This window comes from Suillus clintonianus (assembly GCF_016758775.1).
Source record: "Suillus clintonianus strain FC179 chromosome Unknown DEU56scaffold_29, whole genome shotgun sequence".
Lineage (NCBI taxonomy): Eukaryota > Fungi > Basidiomycota > Agaricomycetes > Boletales > Suillaceae > Suillus > Suillus clintonianus.
In genome coordinates this window covers 336,880-354,852 of record NW_024539253.1, presented here as the reverse complement: position 1 = coordinate 354,852, position 17,973 = coordinate 336,880, and the positions used below count along the sequence as shown (strand labels likewise).

Sequence of the window (17,973 nt, the reverse complement as noted above, 5' to 3'; positions counted from 1 at the left end):
ACTTCCCGGCCGATCCTCTGAGTCTCGGGATTACATCCCTAAGACTAAACCCCTCTGTCTCTAGTGTTTTAAAGTCCAGTTGCCAGACTGAAAAAAGACTGCAGACTAGACTGGACCAGGACCGTTTAGGACTGGACTGCAGTCCAAGGTTGCCTCAGATTGAAGAAATTTGGGTTGCAGGTTGCCTCCCTTCACGAAAAAATGAAAGACCAATAAAAACTGGTTGTGACCGGTTGCGACCGGTCTTAGGGTTAGGGTTAGGATTGTATGGTTGAAGCACTCTATAAGGGGGTTCCAACGGTGGTCCAATCATGTCAAACGGTTAAAATATGACCACGATATGAGCATTTCAAACAAGGGATACAAAAATCACAGGATGTCAGCGTGAAAATCAAAGATTGGCTTATTCCTTACCCAAACCTTAAGTGTTTGACAAGATATGACTAGCTATAGACTCGCATAGACTATGACTACAATTACCATTGAGACACCTAAGCCTTACAACAACTTTTATTTTTCAAAGACAAGCCTGATAATGATTTTTTGTCAAGCTTATACCTTACTTATATGTTACCCTATTGACAAGATAAGACTAGCTATAGAATCGCCTCGACTAGTAGTACATATTTCATTAAGAAGCCTAAGCACGATAATGACTTTGCATATTTGACTCAGATACAGGGCGCTATTTTGTAACCCTTTCTTGTAATGCTCATAACTTGCTCAAATCTTGACCGCTTTTACAATTAGACCACCGTTGGAATCCCCTGAATTTGTACTACATTGCTATAGGACTGGTCTTGGTTGAAACCAGTCTAAAACCGGTTGCAGGACCACAAAGGCTGAAAATATCGGTCTTTTGAGGTCTAGTCCAAGGTTGCCTGATATTTGTTACAGTAACATGGCCCCCCTATCTTTTTCTGATCCTTTTACCTCTTCACCTCATCATGATGTCACACCATCACCTCTTCATGATTCACCGTGATGCTTGATGCACAATTCCTGATCCCCGCCAACCCTGACCTTCTGTGACAGAAGCTAGATGCTTCCCTTGGGACCCTTGATTGATGGCCTCATGACCTTACTTCCATTTCTCTTGATGTTCCCATAGACCTCCATCCCTGACCTCATGGACTCCTGCCTTGACCCCACCTGCCTGATATGTCTTTCCTGACTCTTGTACGATTAACAGACCTGCCCTGAACACTGTAGTCATTCCCTATATATAGTTGATCCACTTGTACTATTATTCCTTAACTTGATTCTACTGGGTTTTACCTTGACTTGTATATTCTCTTGAGTTAACTCTCTTGAGTCTGATCACGAACCTGCTATACTCTTGGATCACTATCCTTGAGTCGATACCTCTTTTCTCTTAGACTATTTGTCTTTGAGTTGATACTGATCCCTCATCTAGACTTAACCATCGAACACGAAACCCTTCTTCAGCTCACACCTTAGAAGCTTACCTCCCCTTTCTGTCATAACCCGACGGCTTAGGCTACCGGGTATACTGACGTTCAAACCGATACCAACTGATAAATTAGGAGTGTCCTCCTTTGTTTAACCACACCAGTCCAACTACAACCATTGTCGGAACAATATTGTGGGAATCAGGCAACCGGTTGGGGTCCGGTTGTGTCCAATGTCGGAAATTTGCGAAACCTGTTTCAATGCTCCATTGTTGACATGTCGTTGAAATTCTATCGGCACGATAATCTAAGATTGCACGCTGAGTTTCAATACATCACAAGGTGATTGCAAGCGCTTGCAACACGTCATTCCTTGTATTTGCGCTCCCACCAGCTGTATGTTTCCATTTCCTTGCTCACACTGATTCTGTAGATACTTCTTGTATATCTGCCAACATTATGGGCTCCGACAGGGCTAAATTCTGTGAAATCTGTGAACAGAGCATCAAACCATGTGGTTGGGCCACTCATCAAAAGGCCTGCAAGAAGAATGCTCAAAAACGAGCACAAGATCAACGTGTTGCGGAATCAATCAGGCGGCAAAAAGGTGCATTTTGAGTAACTCTAAATAATTTGACATCTAAACCTACCTAGCTGCAGCAGGCCATAATCGTGATGTTCCTGATCCTGGACCAAACACTGTACTCGAGACACAGTGTAAGTCTCGCCCTTTATATCAATGCACTGTATCTGTTTTATTTAGTTCAAATATGTGTTCAGTTGCAACAGGCCAGCAAGTCCCTTTACCAAGTTCTCGTGGTGCGGAACAGATTGACCCTATTTTCAGTGAGTTCGATGATTTCAGTGATTATTTTTGTTGTATATTGTTAATATGGATGTTAGAAGATCAGGCATCTTTCCCCGCTGATGGCAGGGACCTTGAATACCGTGAATTCCAGCTCAATGATATCAAAGTTGAACATCACCCAAACAGTGGGATCTTGACCAAAGTTGAAGCTTTTGGCGATTTCAAGTGCCATCCAGCCCATCATTCCTTGTGGTCTGTTCCTGAACCCGACGCACAGCCTTGGCAACCCTTCAAGTCTCATTTAGAGTTTGATGTTGCTGAAATTGCCCTCGAAGCAGCCAATATTTGCCACCGCTGTGCACGGCGGTCAGAGAAATTCACCTTCCGTAACCACAAGGATGTTCGCGCTAAGTGGGATGCAGCATCTCAGCGTCTAACAGGGGTTGTCTCACCTCTTGCTGGATGATTCATGTTGGACTGATCTTTGGCCTCAGTTTACAAAAGACGTTATTTCAATACCCTTCACTGATAAATCTTGGGACTTTGATGTCTACTATTGTGATCTTTGGGAGTGGGCTACCAACCTCCTCCACGACCCTTATCTGTTTCCTAATTTTCATTTTGATGCTCAGCGCATGTCAAAGTTCAATGGCCAGTTGTTCAAACAATTTGTAGACGAGCCCTTTACAGCTCAACACTTCTGGGATGCTCAAGTATGTACCATTTATGTACCATGTATAGTGATTTTGATGGCATTTGAATGTATTCTGTAGTCACAGCTGCCAGGTGAAGCTAAGCCCCTCACCTTCATTTTGTACGTGGACAAGACAAAACTATCGAGTTTCGGTAGTGCGAAAGGCTACCCTGTTGTTGCACGATTAGCAAACTTACCCACTAACATTCACAACAGTCAGGGAATGGGTGGCGGTTATATCGTTGGCTGGCTTCCTGTGGTATGTCTGAATCACATCTGTTATTACTTTGCACTAAGTGTATTCATACAGGTGAAGGAAGACAAACAACACTCTGGCAAGCCAGCATGGGCTAACTTCAAGGTTACCGTATGGCAGAAGTCATTTGAAAGGATACTCTCTTTGCTAGCAGCAAAATCAAAGATGGGTCAATGGTTGGAGTGTTTAGATGTTATTCAGCGCTGGTTTTTTCCATTAGTACTAATTCTCTCATCTGATTTTGAGGAACAGTGAGCTTTGAACTTTGAGCTCGATCTCACTAACTTACCATGTTTCAAGATTGACGATGTCGCTTACTCGCGGTGTCAGGTCCCTGTGGCCTTGCCCAGTTTGTCTTGTTCTGCACGACAAACTTTCTGATACATTGTGTTGCTATCCATGTTGCACATCTCGTGACTCACAGGCTATCCTAGCGACTGCATGAGAGAAGGAGACTGCAGAAGAAAGGGAGGAGGTACTAAAGGCATATGGACTTCATGATGTCCTGGTGAGCTTATCTTTACTATCTTACTGTGTTATTCTAATGTCATCATAGAATTCATTTTGGGCGCTGTCCTCCACAGATGTGCATCGTGCACTGTCTTGGGACAAGCTACACTTTCACTCGGGTGGTGAATGGTCTGATCACCTATGGGTTGAGCTTCAGAAGCATATTAATGGTCTCAGATGAGACAATGTGTCTCGAGTCGACAAGAAGTATGTTATTTTCTTTCATATTTTGATTCAGACTCGAGCTGACAATTAACACAGCTATCAAGCATTCCCCCGCTGGTGAGATCAGAAACATCCGAACCAGGTAATGAATATTGCGTTTACGGACAACTCAGTGCACAAAGACATTTCGAAGGTTTGTCGTTTAATTTTTTGCACTACCCCGAGTCTAACAGATTCCTACTAGATGATTATATATGCTACTCACGACATTCTGACAGAGGCGGTCTGTCCTCTCCGTTACCTGCTCCTCCGCTGTGTCTGTCTTTACTTAGAACTTGACATGTATGCCTCACTTGAGGTTCACACAAGCGAGACAATTAGTAGTGGCCGACATACACACTGCGCGTTTTCGGCCCTTTTGCAGGTGTGTTACATGTATCTATGCCACCAACAGTCAATTAATTTTTATTATAATTAGCGATATATCGACAAAACAGCGGACGAGAGCAACAAGAACTGGAATTTCCCGAAGTTACACATGGACGTTCATATTTTTGACGACGTCAAAGCAAAAGGAGCAACATGGAATTACATACCACACAAAGCCAAATGAGAAAATGCATGGCTCACTTAAGGATTCGTATTTGCTGTGCACTAACTTTTGTGATGTAGCAGAACAGGTGCATTTTATTAGAAAACTATTTACTAATACTTAGTATGTATTCAAATGTCACAGATCCTCTGCATCAATACATGGCAAGTAGTCGCTGATTGTATACACCGCCGGTTATTCAAATTTGACGAGCATCAACATCAAGTACACAATTCAGAAGAAGACTTCCTTGTCAATGTCATTGATTGCCCTATCATCTCAGCAACCAACGTCTTTCACGTGAAACTTGGATCAAAGCAACAGTCGCAAACCTTTGATGTGATCGAGGTAGCTCATCGGGACGACCAAGCCTTTGGTGATTTCCACATCAAGCTTAATGACTTCCTTAATACTCTTTTACCCTCGTTGAACGTACCACTACCCAGTGGCAAACATATTCATCTCCGAGGAACTGATGAGGTATGTTTGTCTCAGCTCATTGTTTTCGCTGTGCTAACATGTACATGCAGATTACAGAGTACTGCTTCATTCACATCAACTACAAATCAATGGTTGATTGGTGCCAGCATACCAACTATCTTCGTTGTAGTCCCCTTTTCTTTGGTTCCCCGCGCTTCGACTGTGTCTTCATTCGGCTGACAGAAAACAAAGTCATTCTTGGCCGGCTGATCTTTTGTTTTGAATGCCAAGTTGAGGACCGCAGGTTTCCCTTGGCTCTTATTCATCCCTTTGATTCTCCCACTGGTTTGTGCCTTCGAAAGGACAAGGATCTTAACTTTTTCAGAGTTCGAGTGGGGCCACGGGCGCAGGCCTGGTTTTTCCATTAGATCAATCATACACGGAGCACTTCTGGTACCAGACGGACCTTATGATTATCTCATAGTTGATACTGCAGATACTGACATGTTTCTTCGTGTCAAGATGAGGCATCTGGATGCAGGGCACATTGTGTGTGTTTGATGTTGATCATCCACTGTCAGTGACCGTTTCAGTAAGTCCAGGACACCAGAATGCACGCGACACAATCATCTGACTCGCAATCTACAGCAACCACGAAATGGTTCAGATCCCATTCCCATGAGATGCACAACTGAACCTGAATCAATTTTCGACCCAACAAGTAGCCCCTCCCCACCGTGCAACACCCCCACTTCCTGCCAGCAAATAACCAATCATTCAACCACCGCAAATATGATCCTGTAAGATTTGCCGTCTCAGTTCTCTCTTGTCCATCATCAACTGGTGGCTGACCCCCACCTACCCCCACCTACCCCCAAATCTCCAGGAGACTATATTTCCACATCATCAACTTCTCCCTACACCCATTCAATGTCTTCTAGTTTCACCCTTTCTCCTGGCATGACCAACAATTCTCCCACATCATCAGCATTATCCAATAGCAAACCTCGCAAGGATCCCAGCAACAATGATTCAGATGCATAATCTGATGCAGATCTCCCTTGTCTACAGTGTTCTGGCTTCCTCCACATTATCTCAGGCAAGTACAATATCATCATATGCCTCTGGACACACATTCCATAAACTCCTCGAGGCCTTGAGACGTGCCTTGTTTTCCTTGCCCCTAGCTCTTGTACATCTCCAATATTTTATATATTATGCCTATGCCTTCTACACCAGCCTTCTTAAGGAGCCCACCCTGCACTCATTCTGATCCGGCTGGCTTGAAGCTCTTGGAGACCTTGCGTGCTATCGCATGGCTGCGGCCCCAATGGTTACCAACAACCAATTGAAAGGCTCAGCACTAATCACAGACACTGTTGCGAAAGTGGCTGCAGCATCCGCAGATAGCAAACCTGTGACAGCCAAGAGTGAGTCACAGATTGTCTCACTGCCCAGGTAGACACTCACCAGTTCTGAGCATTAGTGTTGTTGCTGCGCAGATAATTGATGTTCTCAGAGCCAGAGAAGGAGTGCTGGTGAAGTATCGCAAAGGAGTGGTAAGTCGCTCAAGGCCAGCACCCCAGCCCATTCTGAGCATTATTGCAGGCTATCTTAGTTCAATCTCAATGGCACACAGCTCAGATCAACTCGTGCAAAAAACTTGGTGCGTAAACTTCTTTCTCTTTGCCAAACTAACCCCGACTCTACTCTATACCCTATTAGTTCAATCTCAATGGCACATTGACATGGCTCTGATCAACTCGTGCAAAAAACTCGTACTTAATAGGCTGGATACAAAACGTAAGAGACCAGCCATATTGCACGTTGATTATTACTTGCGTGCTGATTTCATACATTGTAAGGTCAGGCAATTATGCCTTCATTAGTAATATGCAGTCGGAGCATAGACACATTTTCTTCTTGGCGCTGATACATTGCTGCAAAGCTCACAAGGTACGCCGCAAGGCATTTACATTATATACTATGCTGTTGCGCTGATTCAGACTGCTCTCTTGCCTCCCCAAGTTCATTTAGCGTCATGTCTCATCTCTCTAGGAACATATCTGACTCGGATGATGAATGGGACGGAGAACCCACCATCGAATCTGTTGCAATTCCAGGGCTGAATGCCTCGAAGGGAGACCTCATGGATGTATGTTCCAGATGTTAGACTACATTACCTGTCTAACTCTTCTCTCACTCTAGGCACTTAAGGCGCTGCAAGTTCAGGTCCAGAAGCTCATTGAGGACAATCGCACTCTTCGCGAGGAAAACAAAGTTCTTATTGCCGAGAAGCCCAAACGTAAACGTTGGGCGGAAGCACCTGATGAACTCCTGGCCCATGAGCAAACAATAACACTTTATGCTCGCAAATATGGCATGACCGTTGAGATGTTCCCCAATGCTGAACTTCTCAGCAAGCAATGCCCTGAGAATCCGACTCCTTTCAACAGCCGAGACCGGTACTTGACGGCAATAACCCAGGAATCAGTGTTTCTGGATGAACTATTCCAGCACTTCCCTGGTCACTTACACAGTGTCATGGAAAGTTTGTATTTTAGCAATCTTGTAAGTACTATATGTTTTGATACATGTTTTATTAATAACTAACATTCATCCTGCATGGCCAGGTAACAAAGTCCATTTCTGAGGCTCGCTCATCGGAGATCAACAAACTACGTGGCATTGTGGGAGAAATCTTCGGCCTTCCAGGAATGTACTTCAACAATACCAGCTACTGCAGAGCTGATGTCGCAATACGGGACATGCTCGGAGTGTCGGCGACAAATCCAAAGTACAAGACTTTCCCGCCAGTCCTGTTTCTCGGAATGTGGGAAGACACATCCTTGAAGAACGTGTTCGGAAACTGGGAGCTTTTGGCTAAGGTACACTTTTCAGCCGACAAGTGTCTTATTACAGACGGATGACAATGTATTAATTCCCTGAATAGATTCTGAAGGTCGCACTACGCGGCGTTACTTCACTTCACCAAGGGACAACTGGCGGACCAAAGACAAATGCACAGAGATGGAACTTCAAACACATCACATCAGGATCTATTGCATGGGCTGCCGTCATTGTGAGTCGTCGTCTATGCTATGGTTAATGGTGTTGCTCAGCCAACACCGCAGGCAATTTTTCTGCTATTGCCTGACACCGAATTTCAGAAGTCCGGCTTGGGAAAGTCATCTGGTATTAACTACAAGGATCTATTCTTCCACTACAAGAAGCTCTTGCTCACAAAGTGGGATAGCCGTCGCATTCAGACCATCTTGCAAAACATCAACCAAGATGTTTTCGGCTCCGCAAAATCTTCGGCTTCTGCAGCGAGTCAGGAAGATCACTCCAGCGAAGTCATTCGTGCCATGAACGCACTTGATATGGATAGTGATAGCGAGTCAGATGTATTTGACCCACCTCCTGCAGTGCAGGGTGCTGCTGCCCCTCGGTCCGACATCATTGAGGTGGTGCAGCCTCCAGAATGCCCCACACCCACTCTCAGCACTATCTCCGCTCTCAGTGCCACCTCCATAGGGCATGCCGAAGTACCTATTCAGGGTGTTGCAACAGGCCCAGCGGCCACTGCTACAGTCGTAGCGCAGGATATTAATACGGATATCGGACAGCAACCAGCTCGAGGTAGAGGGAAGACTAGGGCAAAGAAGCCTGCAGCTGAAGGTGTTCGTCGTGGTACTCATGCTCGTCAGGTGTAGATAAATTAGTCACATTTCATTTCGTACTGTTGCTCTTAAATTTGATGTCACTTAGTTCAAACTTGCACTATGTGTTGCAACCTTAAGATAAGACTTTGAATGATTAGCAACTAATACCTTATAAGTAGCAAAAGTAGTCGTTATATACAATGAGGGTTCCATATATACAAAGGCCCTTTAGTCTAACAGTTTTACCGTGGTAAGTCGCAAGCATCACGTGACCTTAAGCTAAAGCAATAGGTAGTCGAGCATTCAAATCCCACCAAGTACAGACTAGACAACTTAAGTAAGTAATCCAATCCTAACACAATATGATAGTAAACTAATAAGCATAATAGGAAACCTAATATAATATGATAGCGAACTAATAAGCATAATAGGACTTGAAACATAATAAAACCAGTAAGTAATGCGAATACAAATGTAATATGATATCACTAATAATAATAAGCACAGAACAATAGGAACTGAAAGGTAATAAGATAACACTGTAAAGTGATAAGATAACTACGGTAAGTAATATGAATACAAATGTAATATGATATCACTAATAATAAGCACAGGATGGTAAGATAACACTGTAGAATGATAAGATAACCATGATAGCACAAGATGATAAAAGGGGCTTGGGAGATAAGGCTGGTATTCCAAGGGGCTAATTTTATCACAATTACAGGGCATTCATTGCAACCAGTTGCGGTACAAACAATACATTACAATGACTAAGATTGATTGTAACTAATTTCAATGACCGTTGTAATGATCATTGCAACTGTGATTGTAACGACCATTATAAGACGCACTCTATTATTGGAAGGCATTTCAAGCGGAGGTTCGTATTTCAACCTTTCAATGCTTTGTAATGCATTGAAAGCTTAATTAGGAATTTCCAACAAAATTAGGCCAAAAGACCAGACCAGACCAGACTTTTAAACTCTAATTGGGTTGGGTATGGACTGGAAGACAATGAATGGCTCCCCCAGTGGGACTTAGAGGATTGCGAAGTGCTAGATGTCTGGGAGAAAGAAAGATCTCAAGGATAGTTGAGGGGAGGGGGGGGGGGGGGGTGTAAGCCTAGGCTTACCACATGTGACTGCTTGTTGATTGGACATGCTGAAGTATGATGTGCTTGCGCTGATATTGGATATAAGCTGTTGTTGATTGTATCTTATCTTTACCTCTTACCTCCACATTGAATCTAACTCTCATCCATGTTCCGTATACCATCTGAGCCTTTAGTGTTCTACCCTCTGGGTAGCTTCCAAAGTGTCACTAAACTTTGATTACCATACTGGTTCTCTGTTTCTCTTCTTTGCTTGTGCACAAGATGTTTGTTGAAATCACAACACATGCTTTACTCTTCCATTACTCAAAAGGACAAGTGTGAACAACATTTGTTTTACCACTGCATGTCATTACTTTCTCCCCCCTGTATCTCAGCTAATGAAGGCCAAAATCCATCTTGCTTGCATCCTTGATTAAAGTGCTCTTGCCTCTCTCCATTAAGAGAAGCTGCTGCCTTTCTGAAGGTAGCCTCAGCAACTATTGCAGCTTCATCTACACCCTGTGTTGTATGTGGGCTTAATGAAGGCACTGCCAGGAGCCCTGCCAAAGAATCCGAGTTACTTGCTGTCGATGAGGCAAGTTCCTGCATATAAAATGTAGAACAAATCAATGTTTTCTGCTGCTCCTCAGTTCGAAACAGCAAGAGAACGGCTGCTAGATATGGACGTAAAAGGGTCTCAGCCGAATGAATGGAATTGCTGCGAAGAGGCATTGAGATATACAGGATGCCTTAAAAGAATTGAGGTGCTGCTAAATATGAATTGAATTTTCAACCATACCTTTTCCAGAAGGGGCCGACATTGTACCTGGACCAGTTGTCATAACATGCACAGTGGAAATAGCCGATCCCTCTTCCAACGATCCCGGCGGAAACACAAGAAGTGAAGAATCCGATGCTTCCGACGTTCCCGAATTCTCAGTGTCTGACAGTAAATTTATTGGCCCATCAACGATTGCGATACACCGTGCCGTCGCAAATGGCCGCGGGGAGCTGCAGGATGATATACTCGGACGGATTATATCCGCTAGGGTGCGAAGGTGTCCTGGTAGAAGAGTGGCCGACGATATCAGGCATCGGCAATGAAGGCGGTCTGGAAAGTCGTCAACTTCAACAGCGAACCGGGGTAGATCTGATGTCAAAACGGAGTATTCTGGCTCGACGGGATCGACAGACACGACTCTCGTAACAGATCGTCCCAAAATATAAACACCTCCGCTCACAGCAGCTGCGCGGCAAAAACCTTGCGCGATTTCACCCGAGCCACCGTAGTAGCCTACGAGAAATGAGGACGACCCATAGCGACCGGATGCCTTCAGGTAATCGCGGATACGATGTAGAGCGGGAAGAGTTGTTTCTGACACAAAATAACAATATCCCAGGGCATAAGTGATGGCGCGAGCGGTTGCCTCACTAAGCAGGAATTTCTTCTGCAAGAAATCGAGCAAGGGCGAATTTTCTTGGCCGTGCAGCTCCTTGCTATTCTCGAATTCACCACCAGCAAACATAAGGAAACGCGTGACCCTCCTCTTCTCTAGGAGACTCATCGCCTTGCTCTGAAAGATATCGTCCTTGCTCTGGGGAACATCTTTCAATATGCCGCCGTCATAAATGACAACGCGACCAAGGAGCTTGAAAGATCCGTATCGAGAAACGCCGGACGCAATGAGGGACGAAATGAAAGGGCCGATTGATGGAATAACCGAAGGAGCCAATGAAACTGAGTACTGTCTCGCATGAGGCGGAAGTTCACCATAATGGGTGACGGAATAATTGTCCTCTTTGTGATGATCAACCCACTGCGCGAGCTCATCTAGTGAGAGGGATGCTTCGTCGGCACCATAATATGGGTTGGGATCAATATGTGCGACTTTGAAGCCAGCCTTGGAGAGAGCACTAATAGGTTCCTACTGAGCATAAAAAGATGGTGCGCGAGTGTCAATTTTGCTCACGCAGCAGTTATAGACTCGGTCAGACCAGTGCCAAGCACGATAACGTCAAAATGATTGTCCATTGCCGCAGTGATGGAAGAAATTGATTTAGACATTGCAGTCTGCAGAGCGTTGCAAGTCCTGAAGCAACCTGCCCTTAATCAGAATGGCTCACGTGCTTATCGAGCCAAAATTTTGGACTTCTTGCTTTTGCAAAATCCGTATCCCTCACTTGTACGCCATGGCAAAATCAGACAAGAAGGCTGACAAGAAGGTAGCAGATAAGGCTAAGGCTGCCAAGCCAGCCGCCGCTTCCCCCGCAAAGGCAAAGTCGCTAGCGTCATCCAAGGAAACCCTGGCCAAGGCTGTATGTTTTTCTGTCATTAGTCGTCCCCTTCTGATCGTTTTTACTCAACAGAAAGTGCTCAAAGCATCGAACGGGAAGACTCCCGTTAAACGTGCCAAAGATGAATCGTCCGACGAGTCATCAGACTCCTCTTCGGGTGAGGAACAACCCAACAAAACTGTGCTCACGTCGGACTCCGACGATTCACCGGAAGAAAAAAAGCCTGCTAGTGCCCCAGCTGCCAAGAAGGGAAAGGGTAAAGTGGACAGTAATGATTCTTCTGATTCATCATCAAGCGACGAGAGCTCGTCAGACGAGGTCGGCGACAAGGATGTAGAGATGCAGGATGTCCAACCTGCCAAGGGTAAGTGATTGATGGCGCAGGTTTCCACCTGAATGTTCATCGTTGTGCCCAGACAAAAAGGCAGATAAGACCAAGGCAGCAAAATCAACCGCCTCGCCAGCAAAAAAAGTCAAATTGCCAACGTCATCCAAGGACATTTTGGCTAAGGCTGTATGTATTCGTTTTTTCAGTCTTTTGCCCTTCATTCAATATCTGTAGGGAGCACTCAAAGCATCGATTGCAAAAGATTCCGAATCAAGCGACGACTCGGACTCCTCTTCCGAGGATGGACAACCTAAAAAGCCTGCACCCGCCTCAGACTCCGATGACTCATCGGAAGATGAAAAGCCCGCCAGCGCCCCAGCCAGCAAAAAGGGGAAGGGTAAAGACAGTGGTTCTTCGTCCGATTCTTCCTCGAGCGACGAGGGCTCTTCGGATGAGGATGGGGACAAGGGTGTCGAGGCACAAAATGTTCAGCCTGCCAAGGGTAAGTTATTGATTGCACTTAGTCCTTCATCAATCTGAACGGTCTACAGGCACCAAGCGCAAAGCAGAAGCAGAACCCTCCGTTCCCCCCAAAAAGGTAAAATTGGTCGATGGTGATGCAGCTCCTAGCGCATCGACTGAGGAAACGAAAAGTATTTTCGTCGGTCGACTATCATGGAATGTCGACAACGACTGGCTTGCACAGGAATTTGCCTCCTGCGGCGAAGTTGTCTCTGCTCAAGTACAAACGGATCGGGCGACTGGCAAGTCACGCGGTTTTGGCTATGTTCACTTCACATCCGCAGATGCGGTTGAAAAGGCTCTCGAAATGAACGGCAAGGAGATTGACGGACGAGCTGTCAATATTGACAAAAGCACGCCGCCAGATAAAAGCGCTGTCCGTGATAACCGGGCAAAGTCTTTTGGCGACACGCAGAGCCCTCCATCGAGCGTTCTCTTTGTTGGGAATCTTAGCTTTGGTGTCAGCGAGGAGCAACTTTGGGAAGTCTTTGGCGAGCACGGCGACGTTAAAAGCGTTCGTGTTCCAACGGATCGTGATTCGGGCAGGCCGAAAGGCTTTGCCTATGTCGAATTTAGTGCTTTGGAGTCCGCACAGACGGCCCACGGGCAGCTGCAGGGTTACGAGCTTGATGGCCGCAGCCTTCGCTTGGATTATTCCCAACCAAGAGACAACTCTGGGGGTGGACGTGGTGGAGGTCGTGGAGGATTCGGCGACCGAGGTCGCGGACGTGGTGGGTTCGGTGGTGGTGACCGTGGGCGTGGACGTGGTGGGTTCGGCGGTGACCGTGGTGGGAGAGGACGCGGACGAGGCGGTGACCGTGGTGGGAGGGGTGGCGGCAGAGGTCGAGGGGGCGCACGCACTGGAGCCGTCACTCAGTTCGAGGGGTCCAAGATCACTTTCGATTAGGCATGTTGCGATGCCATTCGAAGCTCATATGCACTGCTACACATCACTACCCCAAAAATGATGACTTGGCACTTTTCTTGTGGCTCAAGTCGTTGCATATATTTCGTATATACAATATGCACAATGTTCTATCACTGCCAACGGTTGACAACTTCATCTATCATATATTTCATTAACTGTGAATTCAAGGTAAGAAAAAAAACAAGGAATGGTATCGATAAGTAAGTTATTATCATAAGTCCATGATAACTTCGTATCCGCTATTTCTGATTGAGATCAACCCATTTTTCCCTCTTGAAACGCCTTGCGATAGGGATTCTGACTCGGAGGTAGTGCCCCAGTCTTCTCCAGACGATCAAATAACACGAACAACTTCTCTGCCTCATGTTCCTTCTCTTCATCAGTCATGTCAATATTATTTTCAGAGGGATGCTCGACAGTGCCAGTGATGGGGTTGATGGGTAAACCTGACGCAGTGGTTGGTGGTGCGCCTGAGGCTGCGCTGACAGGCGGTGCACTGACAACGCCTTTGTGAAAAAGGAAACCGGCAACATTGCCGTATCCGAAATAACCAGCAAGGGTCGTAGCTGGATCTTATTCGTAAATATGACTGTTGGGAGGTGCATATGACATACCGTTTGAATCACACATCGCGTATAACATTTCTCCCGTAGAGTCCTTCAACCTGCTGTGGTAGACGGATGCAAGAAGTCTCAAGCACCGACCTAAAAGATCTCCTCTCTTTTCCAAAGGATGTGTCCTGTCCAGGTTCTCAGGCACTAGCCACTGTCTTATTCTTGTCTTGGCATCGTCGTCACCAAGACAGAATCGTGTAATAAGAATAACGAGGGGGCACACGATTTCATCCAGGGACGTGTCCCCATCGATCTTGCACAGGTCTCGCACTGCAGGATCGTCAGGATCGATGTCACCTGGAAGGAAGTGCGAAAGGGTCGTGTCCAGGAGTTCATAAGCGCGTGAGGCGCAGTCAGCGGTGGAAGGTGAGGTAGAACGTGAAGAGCGGCAGAGCGACCGGCGACCGGCTGAAATGACGGACGATATGGCGCGTTCGATATGCCTGGCCTTTGGCTCCTTAGGCGTTGGCTGGTTATCATGACTTGAACTAGCCAAAGGAGGAGTGGCGGACTCGGGGGAACTGGGCTGTGGGGTGGACGAGTGTGAATGTGGACGAGTACCGAACCATATCGCTCGGGATGACACGTCGACAGGGATAGTAATTAAGGAATGAATTATATGAGTCAACGGCGATGTAAGAGGATTTGGAGAGGAAAGGGGGATGGTCTGAAAAGCACGAACAAGGGTGGGTAGGATGCTGCAATACCATATGAGATACTGCTTGGATATCGTCATAAGGCACTCACCCGTCAAGCCGCGAATTCCAGAAATCTCCCATTACCTTTTGGTCATGAGGAGAGCAAGCTAAGGCGGGAGATTGCACCTCGGAAGGGGCCAACTATAATGCGACTGAGAGTTTGTAATTGTGGTTACAAAGGAAGTGACTGACTTTGGGATAGTGTACGAGGAGATTGAAGGTGAGCTTCAAGAGATCTGTCATGGCATCGCGGGACATCTTTACTCCAGCTTGCATGGATGCAATTAAATCATCCAACTTGAGGGCGATGACATCGATTATTGTTCCATTTCCAGGAAAATGGGTACGGTTTGTCTCAACGATAGATTCGATGAAGGAAGCAGACTGTTGAGGGGAAGCAGTACAGAGGAAGAGGATCCTTGATGAGAGAAAGGTGTTTTCTGGTGTTGTAGATTTCTATAAAAAAAATGGGCTTAGATGTATGACAAACAGGATGACAGGGCTCTGACTTGGAGGAGGTCGACACATATATTTCCTCCATCAATGTCTTGGCTCAGTAACCTGGTGCGAGCAGGTTCACTGAGGAGTAAGGTGTTGGCAACGCACTTCAAAGCTTCGTTTGAAGCATCAGGAGCAGCTTCGAGTTTTACGGCGAGCGTTATAAGACGTTTAAGGTTAGGAACTGTTGCAAGGACCTGGGCACCATGGGGTATTCTACCAAGTCCCTTGACTGCAGAAAGGGCGGACAATGCGTCTACGATTAACATGGGATCAGCGCGGAGTGTATAAATCAGATAGAGTGAGCAGACCGGCTCTGGTTAAACGGCTGGAAGAGTCATCGATAATGGCAGCCTGAAGATCATCGAGGATAAGCTGAATGAGTGCTTTACAGGATGGTGAATCGATAGGCGGAGCACCTAAAAATTAGATTGAAGTAGTCAGCAATTAATTAGGGATGAAGACATACCAGCGATTGACTGAAGTGTGTGCGATATCGTAGCTCTTTGCGAGCTCGATGACAAGGAAGAGTATGCCTGAAGAAGCGACATCGAAGCAAAGAAGCGAACGTCAAAGTATGACAGTATCTAGCTGTTTTATTATCTCAAGCGTCTAGTACTACCTTTGGTCCTTTGGCGTCACTAGGCGATCGGCGGTTGCTTCTTCCCCACAGCCTTCCTCGGTTAACTTCGGATCTAAAACATGTACAAATAACGTATCCCATGTTGCACAGCTTTTGGCGGCCCGCTTCTCGATCTCAGCACTTACCACTTTCCCGACATGCACCCGTCTGTTAGAGTACTAGCACATAAACCGCTCATCAGCTTCGTTGGAAAGCGCGTATGGCCAGCCAGTGCGTCGCGTAACTCCTTCTCATTCATATAACACCTAAATATCATATCAGCTGCAGGTCCTTCTCACCCTCATCCAGCTGCACCTCCAGAATGGCAAAAGTCCTTTTCTGAAAAGGCTGATCCTTCCCAAGCAACGCAGGATCATCCTGTTTTCCTCGAATTCTGGGAGGCTCCGGCACGCTTCTCCAAACCATACTCGAGGTACTTGGAGCAAGCAGAGATAGATGCCATACTGGTTAGTATTATTGTGTGATAAATGATTTAGTACTCATAGTCGTGCAGAGTGGGGGAGCTTCTCTGCGATAAAATAGATAAATCTCATAGACACCATTTCCAACTCATACTGCGTCACCTCAGAAACTTATTCAAACTTCACCTCCCGAGTTGCAGCGAGCAAATGATCAATTGACATGTGCAACGATTCCTAATCCTTTTCTGCATATGCCAGCAGGTATCTTTCTACCTCGGCCTCATCCATCACACGCCACTCACCACGAGTTTTGGGGTCCTCGTCCTCAGCAGTCGATACAATCCCGATCTCTATCTCTCCAGCCTTGTAGTCCGTCGCATGAACAGTTGACATGGCTTCTATCGCGATCTAAACAATGCTCAGCTTTCCACGTCAGTTTGTAATATAGCGTTACTCACCTCGATAACCTCCGCTCGACTGAGCTTCTTGCCTGCAGCTGCAGCATCATCTGCTCCCTTACCCTTGTCTAGCTTCTTCCATTTCTTTTCCAAGTGGTTCATCGCTTCTTGCTGTTTCTGTCCAGCGGCAGTGGCATGGAACCCAACAAAGTAGCCTGCAGGGTCTAATTTGAAACACTGCGGCCCGTATTCTGGGTCAATGCCAATCAGTATCATAGCTATAAGAAGATTATCGTTGTCAGTTGCGAATAGATAGTGAAATAGGTGGCCTCACAAATTCCTAGTGGCCGCATGCCAGCCCGTTGCGTATAGACTTGATTGATGTTTGCCAGTCGTCGTGCCATAGCATCCGGAGTTATCTCGTATCCATACTTGTATCTCCACTGGACAGCCTCTTGCTGAGCACGTAAAACTTGAGCACGAGCATCAGCTGCAACCTACGTCAGCGCAAGTACGAGCTATTCCACACCAGCAGTTTTTCTCACCGGCAAGGCCAGTCATGACACACCCAATGGTACGTGTGATGCTGTAGAGGTGCGTAACAGTCGATGCATCCAACAGCTTGTCCTGATTCGAAAGTAAATATCATCATGACAGCCGTTTCGTAGCGAACGTACTGGAATCTTCTTTTGGGTAATAACTACAGAGGTATCATGTCCTCTGACGGAGACTGCTGTGTGTCCAGAACCAGAGATAGCTTTGAATGCATATTCTAGAGGGGAGTTGTATGAGCACGCGTCATTACGATCATGTCCAATAATCATCAACGCACCGACTTGGTACAATCGGCCCTCGGGCGAGAAAACAGTGAGATATCTGCCAAATAATTCATGAGCATGCAGACGGCGGAACTAGGGATTACTCGAACCTATCGTATGATGTTCTCGACATGGTTTGGATGCAGGATATGATTCAATCGCAGACACGCGACGCGCAAGTCTCATCACGGTGTCACGCAATTATGTCACTT

At 46.1% G+C, this 17,973-nt stretch overlaps 7 protein-coding genes across 7 annotated transcripts; 4 read left to right on the top strand and 3 right to left on the bottom strand.

Moving 5' to 3' along the window:
* Positions 1–2,308: 2,308 nt before the first annotated feature.
* On the top strand, positions 2,309–5,285 carry DEU56DRAFT_871106 (uncharacterized protein; the record flags this gene model as incomplete). Its single annotated transcript, XM_041355680.1, has 12 exons — positions 2,309–2,662; positions 2,715–2,933; positions 2,994–3,173; positions 3,225–3,421; positions 3,471–3,583; positions 3,617–3,678; positions 3,727–3,850; positions 4,124–4,269; positions 4,324–4,407; positions 4,451–4,525; positions 4,582–4,917; positions 4,968–5,285. The coding sequence occupies 12 exons, from the start codon at positions 2,309–2,311 to the stop codon at positions 5,283–5,285; spliced, it is 2,208 nt and encodes a 735-aa protein (XP_041209299.1).
* A 2,379-nt stretch (positions 5,286–7,664) lies between these two features.
* DEU56DRAFT_707160 (uncharacterized protein) lies at positions 7,665–8,267 on the top strand (the record flags this gene model as incomplete). The annotated part of the gene is made up of 3 exons (XM_041347433.1): positions 7,665–7,745; positions 7,811–7,939; positions 7,992–8,267. Coding segments are annotated over 3 exons (486 nt in total), but the record flags the coding sequence as incomplete, so codon positions are not given.
* Positions 8,268–9,877: 1,610 nt separating this feature from the next.
* Positions 9,878–11,793, bottom strand: DEU56DRAFT_856606 (FAD/NAD-P-binding domain-containing protein). Its single transcript, XM_041355270.1, has 3 exons — positions 11,589–11,793; positions 10,418–11,532; positions 9,878–10,367 (listed from the first exon to the last, which is right to left on the bottom strand). The coding sequence occupies exons 1-3, from the start codon at positions 11,681–11,683 to the stop codon at positions 9,973–9,975; spliced, it is 1,605 nt and encodes a 534-aa protein (XP_041209297.1). The 5' UTR covers positions 11,684–11,793; the 3' UTR covers positions 9,878–9,972.
* Positions 11,774–13,836, top strand: DEU56DRAFT_800125 (uncharacterized protein). Its single transcript, XM_041353069.1, has 5 exons — positions 11,774–11,934; positions 11,986–12,277; positions 12,330–12,427; positions 12,476–12,743; positions 12,793–13,836. Exons 1-5 carry the CDS (start codon positions 11,809–11,811, stop codon positions 13,668–13,670), a joined length of 1,662 nt encoding a protein of 553 aa, XP_041209296.1. The 5' UTR covers positions 11,774–11,808; the 3' UTR covers positions 13,671–13,836.
* DEU56DRAFT_800118 (guanine nucleotide exchange factor) lies at positions 13,837–16,149 on the bottom strand. The gene is made up of 7 exons (XM_041353068.1): positions 15,971–16,149; positions 15,813–15,920; positions 15,513–15,757; positions 15,196–15,459; positions 15,053–15,144; positions 14,306–15,003; positions 13,837–14,257 (listed from the first exon to the last, which is right to left on the bottom strand). Exons 1-7 carry the CDS (start codon positions 16,050–16,052, stop codon positions 13,947–13,949), a joined length of 1,800 nt encoding a protein of 599 aa, XP_041209295.1. The 5' UTR covers positions 16,053–16,149; the 3' UTR covers positions 13,837–13,946.
* DEU56DRAFT_800117 (uncharacterized protein) lies at positions 16,149–16,894 on the top strand. Its single transcript, XM_041353067.1, has 4 exons — positions 16,149–16,354; positions 16,406–16,590; positions 16,638–16,806; positions 16,875–16,894. Exons 1-3 carry the CDS (start codon positions 16,282–16,284, stop codon positions 16,659–16,661), a joined length of 282 nt encoding a protein of 93 aa, XP_041209294.1. The 5' UTR covers positions 16,149–16,281; the 3' UTR covers positions 16,662–16,806; positions 16,875–16,894.
* On the bottom strand, positions 16,780–17,894 carry DEU56DRAFT_871102 (20S proteasome subunit; the record flags this gene model as incomplete). The annotated part of the gene is made up of 7 exons (XM_041355679.1): positions 16,780–16,953; positions 17,004–17,221; positions 17,278–17,433; positions 17,489–17,570; positions 17,621–17,715; positions 17,776–17,819; positions 17,872–17,894. 7 exons carry the CDS (start codon positions 17,892–17,894, stop codon positions 16,780–16,782), a joined length of 792 nt encoding a protein of 263 aa, XP_041209293.1.
* Between the last annotated feature and the right edge of the window lie 79 nt (positions 17,895–17,973).

Bases quoted from the DNA above. Each gene is read 5' to 3' on its own strand.
- DEU56DRAFT_856606 (XM_041355270.1), bottom strand. From the start codon at position 11,683: ATGTCTAAATCAATTTCTTCCATCACTGCGGCAATGGACAATCATTTT. The intron at 11,533-11,588 runs GTGAGCAAAATT...GGAACCTATTAG, and splicing joins ACCGAGTCTATAACTGCTGC to TGCTCTCTCCAAGGCTGGCT. The intron at 10,368-10,417 runs GTATGGTTGAAA...AATTCTTTTAAG, and splicing joins GTCGGCCCCTTCTGGAAAAG to GCATCCTGTATATCTCAATG.
- DEU56DRAFT_800125 (XM_041353069.1), top strand. From the start codon at position 11,809: ATGGCAAAATCAGACAAGAAGGCTGACAAGAAGGTAGCAGATAAGGCT. The intron at 11,935-11,985 runs GTATGTTTTTCT...TTTACTCAACAG, and splicing joins AGGAAACCCTGGCCAAGGCT to AAAGTGCTCAAAGCATCGAA. The intron at 12,278-12,329 runs GTAAGTGATTGA...CGTTGTGCCCAG, and splicing joins GGATGTCCAACCTGCCAAGG to ACAAAAAGGCAGATAAGACC.
- DEU56DRAFT_800118 (XM_041353068.1), bottom strand. From the start codon at position 16,052: ATGTCGCTTCTTCAGGCATACTCTTCCTTGTCATCGAGCTCGCAAAGA. The intron at 15,004-15,052 runs GTGAGTGCCTTA...ATGGTATTGCAG, and splicing joins TGGAATTCGCGGCTTGACGG to CATCCTACCCACCCTTGTTC. The intron at 14,258-14,305 runs GTATGTCATATG...AATAAGATCCAG, and splicing joins CGCGATGTGTGATTCAAACG to CTACGACCCTTGCTGGTTAT.
- DEU56DRAFT_800117 (XM_041353067.1), top strand. From the start codon at position 16,282: ATGCACCCGTCTGTTAGAGTACTAGCACATAAACCGCTCATCAGCTTC. The intron at 16,355-16,405 runs GTGCGTCGCGTA...ATATCATATCAG, and splicing joins AAAGCGCGTATGGCCAGCCA to CTGCAGGTCCTTCTCACCCT. The intron at 16,591-16,637 runs GTTAGTATTATT...ATAGTCGTGCAG, and splicing joins CAGAGATAGATGCCATACTG to AGTGGGGGAGCTTCTCTGCG.